The 9,028-nt window shown below is 43.7% G+C and overlaps 1 protein-coding gene across 2 annotated transcripts; it reads right to left on the minus strand.

Moving 5' to 3' along the window:
- Nucleotides 1–527: 527 nt before the first annotated feature.
- Nucleotides 528–7,785, minus strand: DUSP21 (dual specificity phosphatase 21). 2 transcript variants are annotated; one of them, XM_055563802.1, is made up of 3 exons: nucleotides 7,691–7,785; nucleotides 4,902–6,176; nucleotides 528–802 (listed from the first exon to the last, which is right to left on the minus strand). In XM_055563802.1, exon 2 carries the CDS (start codon nucleotides 5,525–5,527, stop codon nucleotides 4,937–4,939), a length of 591 nt encoding a protein of 196 aa, XP_055419777.1. In that variant the 5' UTR covers nucleotides 5,528–6,176; nucleotides 7,691–7,785; the 3' UTR covers nucleotides 528–802; nucleotides 4,902–4,936. The 2 variants fall into 2 exon arrangements, with proteins under 2 accessions (XP_055419777.1, XP_055419776.1); XM_055563801.1 differs by lacking the exon at nucleotides 528–802 and having other exon boundaries at nucleotides 4,768–6,176.
- Between the last annotated feature and the right edge of the window lie 1,243 nt (nucleotides 7,786–9,028).

The raw sequence follows: 9,028 nt of genomic DNA on the forward strand, positions 1-9,028 counted from the left end.
CGCATGAAGGTGGCCAAAGTATTGGCGTTTCAGCCTCAGCATCAGTCCTTCCAAAGAACACCCAGGACTGATCTCCTTTAGGATGGACTGGTTGGATCTCCTTGAAGTGCAAGGGACTCTCGAGTCTTCTCCAGCACCACACTTCAAAAGCATCAATTCTTCAGTGCTTAGCTTTCTTCACAGTCCAACTCTCACATCCATATATGACCACTGGAAAAACCATAGCCTTGACTAGACGGACCTTTGTTGGCAAAGTAATGTCACAAAAGCAGACACAAATATTTATGGTCGTTTTGATAGCTTATGGTGAATGATGTAGGATTTGTGATCTCCGAAGAAGAAGATTTAGCTTCAGGATCAGGAACCAGGCTTGATCACTCAAGAGCTTTTGTGTAGTAGAGTTTTATTAAAGTAAGAAAAGGGACAGAGAAAGCTTCTGACATAGACATCAGAAGGGGGATGGAGAGTGCCCCACTCACTAGTCCTAGCAAGGGAATTATATACTTTTTAATTCATTATTACAATAAATCAAAAGAATGTCTCAAGGTTGTAAAGATCTTACTAGACCCACTCCTATAATACACATTTTAAGATAACTGAAGTCGCTCAGTTGTGTCCGACTCTTTGCGACCCCATGGACTGTAGTCTATCAGCCTCTTCCGTCCATGGGATTTTGCAGACAAGAGAGCTGGAGTGGATTGCCATTTCCTTCTCCAGGGGATCTTCCCGATCCAGGAATCAAACCTGGGTCTCCCGCATTGCAGGCAGATGCTTTACCGTCTCAGCCACCAGAGGGGATATCCTATAATATACATTTTAAGATAACAGGATTAGCCAGAAGGTTTTCAGGAAGGAGAAACATGTCCTCAAGCAGGATACATTATTGTTATACAATCGTTACTAAGGAATGTAGAAAAAAAATGTTTGTCCTTTCCTCCTTCTTGAGAATTCCAGACCCCTATCTCCTCCTTGAGAGCCCCAGACCCCCTTTTCCTCCTCAGGGACCCTGGACTTATTATCAACCTGCCTAGGAATTGACTCTCTCAGTTTTGCAACATCTCAATCTACTTACCTTAGTCTCAAAAGAAATGCAGGAAAAGAGAACCCCATCTGCCTGTCATCTCTTGACTCCTGAGCTGTTGCTGCTTTGGGCAAAGTCTTTAACCTCTTGGAACCTCAGATTTCTCATTTGTAGGATGTAGATAATAACTACCATGAACGGCTGTTGAAAAGACTTGAGATATTGTCATAAAGTGCCCAGTACTATGCATGGCATATAACAGCTTCCTAATAAACAGTTGTTATTATTTTCTTTCACTATAACTCATAGTCTACTTTTACACGGTCGCAGTTTTTTTTCCAAGTGACATGATCCTTTTCTTCTCTGTGTGTGTCTCTCTGTGTTAGAACACTTTATGCATACTCCCCCCAAACTAGAGACAACCTTGCTATGGACTGAATTGTATCCTCCCCCTAAAATATGTTTAAATCCTAAACTAGCCCAGAATGTGGCCTTATTTGGAAATAACGTTGTTGCAGTTGTACTGAAGTAGAAGGAGCCCAAATATGACTGGTGTCCTATAAGAAGAGGGAAATTTGGACACAGGTATGACCAGAGGGAAGACAGACACATAGCCATGTGACCACAGAAGCAGATACTGGAGTGATGCATCTACAAGTCAAGGAATGTTAAGGATCACTGGCAACAACCAGAAGCTAGGAAGAGACAAGGAAGAAATCTCTCCACTTCCCATCCTGCACCCCCGACAGGTCTCAGAGGTATCATGTCTCTGAACAGACTTTCATTTAGGACTCTGGCTTCCAGAACTGTGAGAAAATAAATTTCTGTGGTTTTAAGCCACCTAGTTATCAGTATTTTGTTACAGCAGCCCTTAGGAAAGTAATACAAACCTAAATATTCTTTACAGGTGAATGCAAAACAAACTGTGATACATCCATACAATGGACTACAACATGGGTAAATTTCAAAGACGGACAGAAGCCAGTCAGTGGAAGGAGGGGTGGTATCAATGGAGGTTGTATCCTGTATGATTCCATTTATGTGAAATTTTCTTAAAAGCAAGTAAATAGGATGGAGAACCAATCAGTGTTTGTCAGAGGCTGAGTGGGGCTAGAGTTAGACTACAAGGGAGACATGAAGAAAATTTATAGAATCATGAAACTGCTCTGTGTCCTGATTGTGACAGAGGTTATACAAATATATGCATTGTTAACACTGATAGAACTGTATGTTCAAAGAGAGTTAATTTCATAGTGTGTTAGTGAAAGTGTTAGTCGCTCAGTTGTGTCCAACTCTGTGTGACCCCCTGGACTGTAGACTGCCAGGTTCCTCTGTCCATGGAATTCTCCAGGCAAGAATATTGGAATGGGTTGCTATTCCCTTCTCCAGGACATCTTCCTGACCCAGGGATCAAACCCAGGTCTCCTGCATTGCAGGTGGATTTTTTACCATCTGAGCCACCATGGAAGACATGTTGTGTTAAATTAGGTATTAAAAAAAAAAAATGAAAATGGGCCTTCCCTGGTGGTCCAGTGGCTATGATTCCAAGCTCCCAATGCAGGGGGCCCAGGTTTGATCCCTGGTCAGGGAACTAGATCCCACATGCTACAACTAAGAGTTCTTATGCTGCAACTAAGACTCGGCACAGCCAAATTAATAAATAAAAACATATTTAAAAAAATAAAAATAAAAACATATATATATATATATATATAAAATACACCTAAACAAATTGCTTTTCAAAATACTTGAAAAGAGATTTTTCTTCTGGGTTTCTACCACAAAGGCTGCTTTGGGGGAATTCTGCCACACTAATCCTGGTCTTCTGGGAGCCAGTCTTTCCATCTGTAGAAGGAGAGGATCCAACTAGAGCAGAGGTTTTCATAGCAACCCCCCTCCACTCCCCCAAATTGTATCCCTGGGCACTCCTTTTGTGGAAGTGGGAGTGAGGGTCGGTTTGGAGAGAAAGGGCATTTGGACTCCACTGTGGTATGAACCCACAAGTCTACATCAACAGTTGTGCTTTCTGACTCATATATATTTTTATGTAGAGTAATTCAGGATTAGAATAGCTGCCCCCAAGCCAGAGTCATATACCTAGGGAATTTAAACAATCCTAGATTTCAAGGCCTACTTCTGGGGCCCACTCAATTGTCCCTTTGGCAAGTATCCCCACGGATCCTAGTTGATCCCAGGGCTCTGGCTCTAATGGTCAGTGATTCTAAATAAGGCCTTTGGGTGGGGAACAGGGGGCCCTGGAATAGTGCTTCTTGTTTTCACATGGATTAAACACAGTGATACAATGGGAATGCTGAAAGGGCTCTGAATCTAGGCCTCCTGTGAGATAGGGTCCGAAAGAAACTTACCCCCATTTGTTTTAAAGGCAAGATAACTTTTAGAAAGAGAACTCTGTAGACAAAAAGGGGCCATACACAGATGGGGAAAAGGCCCTTATGAGGATGGGTGTGCTGACCTCCAACTGGCAGGGCCAACGAGTAACCTTAATAACAAGAACAGCCTTTTCCTCTAAGCAGGAAACCATCTGCTTGCTAGGTCTCACACTAAGGAATCGAATCCTCACAACAACCCTGGGAGAGACAGGCTGTCATTACTTTGACAGGTGAGGAAATAGAGGCTCTGAGAGGCCCCAGTCATAAGGGGTGGGGTGACAGAGTTGAGTCCTGGCCAGCAGCTCCAACCTACTACGCAACAGCCCATGAGAGCAACAGAAGCCTGGTGTCAGGCAGACTTTCTCTGTTTTAGCAAGTGCCTTGAAGAAAGGGGGCTTCCTTGGTGGCTCAGACGGTAAAGAATCTGCCTGCCAATGCAGGAGATGCAAGAGACACGGGTTCAATCCCTGGGTAGGGAAGATCCCCTGGAGAAGGAAATGGCAATCCACTCCAGTACTCTTCCCTGAAGAATTCCATGGACAGAGGAGCCTGGCAGGCTGCAGGCCATGGGATCGCAAAGAGTTGAACACGACTGAGCTACTAACACTTTCAACTTAGAGAAAGGGATTAATGTTTATTTCTCACAAAGGCTGGTGGGGGTTGCTGAGGGCACTTTGGGCCCTTGCCATATAGTAGATTACTGGAAAAAAAATATTTTTATATGCTTTATATAGTGGCATTGGGGCTTCCTTGATGGCTCAGTGGTAAAGAATCTCCCTGGCAATGCAAGAGACTCAGGTTCAATCCCTGGGTTGGGAAGATTCCCTGGAGAAGGAAATGGCTACATACTCAAGTATTCTTGCCTTGAGAATCCCATGGACAGAGGAGCCTGGCTGGCTACGGTACACGGGGTCGTAAAGATTCAGACACAACTGAGCGACTAAGGACACAGTGGAATTTTTTTTTTGAAAATTATTTTATATGCAAATTGAATTTAGAAAGCCAGAGTTGGGTCACTGTGGTTGAAGGTGGGGGCAGGAGTACCCTGGGGCTCCCCCAGGACTCCCAGAGAACCCCAAGAAGGCCACTTATCCAGTAGGTTGGCACTTACTGCAAGAAGCATGCACAGTCAGAGACATGTACCATGTCTAAGGCTCTGGCTTGGGGTTGGGAAGAACCAGGTGGGGTTGGGGGTGGAGGTGGGAGGGGACACTCACCCCTGGGTTAGTCAGCCTCTGGCTGGTCCCAGGCTATGGGTTCATCTGAGCTGGACACCAGCTTACCCACCCTCCCCTCTGGCCAGGCCCCAGCAGTCATGACCGGCTACTCACAGGATAAGAAGCATTGTCACCGTTTTCCATTTAATGAATTTTATCCTTTAAAGATAAGCACACTAAGATAAGAACTCCAGCCTCCTCCTTCCCCCCTTTTTGCTTGCCCATCTAAAAAGGGGTTTCTAGTTTCTTTATCAATAAAAGTTCAATGTTCACCTCAGTCAAGGTTGGTGCAGGATCTGAAGCAGAAGTTAGGAGCTGTCCGGAATGACTCCCATCAGCATCATCAAACAGATTTCTTTCTCATAGACATCAGGAATCATCCCCATTGAGGAACTGATCATGTGAACAGTGTTCTTGCTAAACAGCTTGAATTCATAATAGATAAGCTGCTCCCAAAAGCTGTTGTTGGGCCGGATGGTGGGGCGGCAGGACTTGGTCCACGTGTGGGCGTCCAGCAGCGACATGGAGTGGTACTTCATCAGGTAGGCGAGGCAGAAGGTGGCAGAGCGGCTCACCCCGGCAGCACAGTGTAGCAGCGTTCGGCCTTGCTTCATCTCCACACTGAGGATGTGATCTGCAATAAAATCAAAAAAGTCGTAGAGGCGCGAGTTGGGAGCATCCGCCAGCGGCACTTTTACGTACTGGATGTCTTCTAAGAACGTGTCGGTCGCCTCCATCGACACGTTGATGACAGTGGTGATGTGGTTGGTAGACAGCATGGCTTTGTCCTTGGCTGCCACAGCGTCGCTGAGGTACAGACTCTTGGTTATCCGGGAGAGGCCATGGGCCGCGGGCTGCCGGACTGCTTGAATCGGAAACGGACACAGAGGCGTTGTCATAGAGGCGGTGGCACAGCGGTCTCTGCGGTGTCCCGGGAGCGAGTTCAGGAAGCAACAGCTCTGTGATGTCTCTGGAGAGGCTCTGGGCGACAGTATGCTGGTAACCCACTGGTCACCCTCCTTCTTCACTCCGCCCCTTGATTCCCCTTCCCCAATTCCCCACGGCCCTTCCCATTGGTTCCCATGGCAATGGCAGCTTGCAACGTGGAGGACTTGGCCGCAGAGCCAGATCTTCAGAGAAACCCCAGATCTCTCTTTTTAATCTTTCTTCATAGTTACTTATTTTCAGAGCCGAAATTCTTATGTCTCGATGTTTTAAGGTTCTGTTACCAGATATCTCTTTTATGTTTCAATTATTGGACCACTCTGTACACAGTGTCTATTTTATTAGTGTTGAAGAACAGGGCTTACCCTTGTTCTGCAAAGTAATAGTATCATATTTTACATTGGGGCACAGCATTTGGCTCCTTTGATATGCTAATCTTTATAAAACTGCAGCGAGGTAGGGGTTTCCACTGGTCTTGGTGACCTGGCCTGATACTTCTTTGTTGATTGTAGCCATAGAATTATGCTCCTGCTCTCACACACATCAGGACTGTTTATTATAAGGGAACATTGCTGATACATAGCCCTTTATGGTGAAGTTGGCCTGTGGGAAACAGTTGTGATTAATTTAGCTATGTTGCTGTCCGTTTATGCATACGGGCCCGAATGATTTACCACCTGATTCTGCTTTACTGCCTGAAACAACAGCTCAAATTATCTTGTCTGAAAGTGAAAGTGAAGTCGCTCAGTCGTGTCCGACTCTTTGCGACCCCATGGACTGTAGTCCACCAGGCTTCTCGGTCCATGGGATTTTCCAGGCATGAATACTGGAGTGGGTTGCCATTTCCTTCTCCAGGGGATCTTCCCAACCCAGGGAAGATCTTGTCTTGCCAATCTTGTCTACATTATCCCAAAAGAATGCCCACCTGCTTTGTAAACAGCACATCATTTTGACCACTACTGATGGTCTCTTCCCAGTAATGTTAAAAATTCTGGAGCAAGTCAATGCTATGTCATAACTGGGCCAAAAATAGATTTTTAAAATGCTCCCTGAGATTTGCATTTCATCTCAGCTAAGATTTTTGTAGGATTTGAAGATTTGAAACAACTATAACCTAAAAACTAACAAATTATTTCATAGAGCAGCTCTGAGATCCATTACTTCCCCATCATTCCTTATCATTTTGGGTTATGTGCAAAGTTTGCTCCTTAAACTTTAAAAATGTTATAAAATTATTGGGGGAGGGGGTCTCCCCTGGTGGCTCAGTAGTAAAGAATCTTCTTACAGGAGACCTGGGTTCGATCTCTGGGTTGGGAAGATCCCCTGGAGAAGGAAATGGCAACCCACTCCAGTATTCTTGCCTGGAGAATTCCATGGACAGGGGAGCCTGGTGGGCTACAGTCCATGGGAGTTGCAAAAGAATCGACTTAGCAACTAAACAACAACAACAAAATTAGGGGACTTCCCTGGTGGTCCAGTGGTCAAGACCCTGCCTTTCCAATGCAGAAGGCTCAGGTTTGATCACTGGTAAGGGAAATAAGATTCCACATGCAGTGTAGCCAAAAGATATTTTTTTTTAATGTAGTAAAATTAACCAAAAGAATTCCATACACTATTCTTAAAGACAGGTGTAGCTCATATTAGATTAATGTATTTTTCCAGCCAATATTCTGTGATGCCCTTTCATCTGAGGGATGTTGGATGTCTTCAAACTCCACCGTAGATCTTTTCTTGGATGGATGAGGAGATCATGTTTCCTCCTCTTGAGTTTGGAAACTGATCACTTTCAAATTTCCACTTACCTTTACTTTTTCTTGTTATTTAGGGGGAAAAAAATGTACAGGGGACTCGCTTAAGAAAATACTCTCTACCTGACACTGGGAAAAGACCCTGAGTGTCAAGAATCAGTTAACATTCCGATTTCTCTGTTCAGTAGTCAAGGCCCCTTCCTTTTTGATCTAAGCCTGCCTTTCTAATCTCATTCATTCATTTACTCACTAAATTTTTCTTAAGAATCTATTGTGTGCTAGGCATTTTCACTTTTATAAATCTTCAGTTCTGACCAAACAAATCAAATGTTCTTGGTAATTGCAACATACACATTCCTGCTTTCTTACCTTTGCTCATGCCATTCCTCTTGCTTGAGAAAACATTCTCACTCCTGCCTGTTTACTGAATCCTTTCCAGGCCTCAAGAATGAGCTTGATTAATTAAAAAAAAAATCAGCTGAGCATCCAATCTGTGTCAGGTACAGTTCTAGCATTGTGTAGATCCAACACAGCACACCCAGGCTCAGATATCAAAGAACTTATAGTTTAGTCTGAGAGATACATAATCATGAAAGAGTCTAGAAGAGAGGATGATTCATTGTTTTATGTGTGTGTCTGCTGGGACTAGGGGGTGGTCGGTGAGGGGGGCAGATACCACGAAAGGCTTCACAGAAAACATGACCTGGAACAAAGCTTTTTTGTTCATTTGTTTGCTTTTCTTATTTATTGTTTATTCTGTTCACGTTCTTGTTTTGAAAAATTTCAAACCTACAGCAAGGGTGCAGAATAGAATATGAGTGCCCGTTCACCCTTCACCTATAATTTCTCTATTGTTAACACTCTGCCATCACATTTCCAAACACACGTATTTATCTGTTTGCTTGCTTTCTTTTTGCTGAGGCATTGCTAACTGCAGATAGAGCAACACTTCAGCCCTTTCAGCACGTCCTAAGAACAAGGACACCCTCCTCTACAACCAGAATACAATGACTATATTCAGGAAATTTAACATTGACCCGATATTATTATCTAAAATATAACCCATATTCAAAATTCACCAGTCCTCCCAATAATGTTATTTGGAACTGTTTTATTTTCCCTTTGATTCAGAATGGAAACAAGGACCACATTGCATTTAGCTGTTATGCTTCTTGAGCACTATTTAATTTGGAACTGTTTCTGAGCCTTTTGTTTTGCTTTGGTTTTTCCTGGCCGCTGATGTTTTTCAAGAGTTCAGGCCAGTTTTGCAGAACATCTTTCCATTTGGAAGTGTTTGATCATTCCTTCAGGATTAGATGCAAGGGAACTGTTTTTCACAAGAATAGTACCAGATTGTGTCATTCTCAGTACGTCTCATTGGGAGCAATATGATATCTGTTTGTCCCATTAATGATGATGATAAATTTGATCACCTGGTTAAGGTGGCATTAGTTAGGTTTCTACATTGTTGTTGTTGTTCAGTTGCTAAGTCTTGTCTGACTCTTTGCAACCTTATGGACTGCAGCCCACCAGGCTTCCCTGTCCTTCACCATCTCCTGGAGCTTGCTCAAACTCACGTCCATTGAGTCGATGATGCCATCCATTCTATATTGTAAAGGTAGGTTTTCCTTTTTGTAATTAATAAAGAATAAGTAAGGGCGGTACTTTGAGTTTCTGGGAATATCTTTGGAATAGGACTTGAAGGAT

Source organism: Bubalus kerabau, chromosome X (genome assembly GCF_029407905.1).
Source record: "Bubalus kerabau isolate K-KA32 ecotype Philippines breed swamp buffalo chromosome X, PCC_UOA_SB_1v2, whole genome shotgun sequence".
NCBI classification, from domain to species: domain Eukaryota; kingdom Metazoa; phylum Chordata; class Mammalia; order Artiodactyla; family Bovidae; genus Bubalus; species Bubalus kerabau.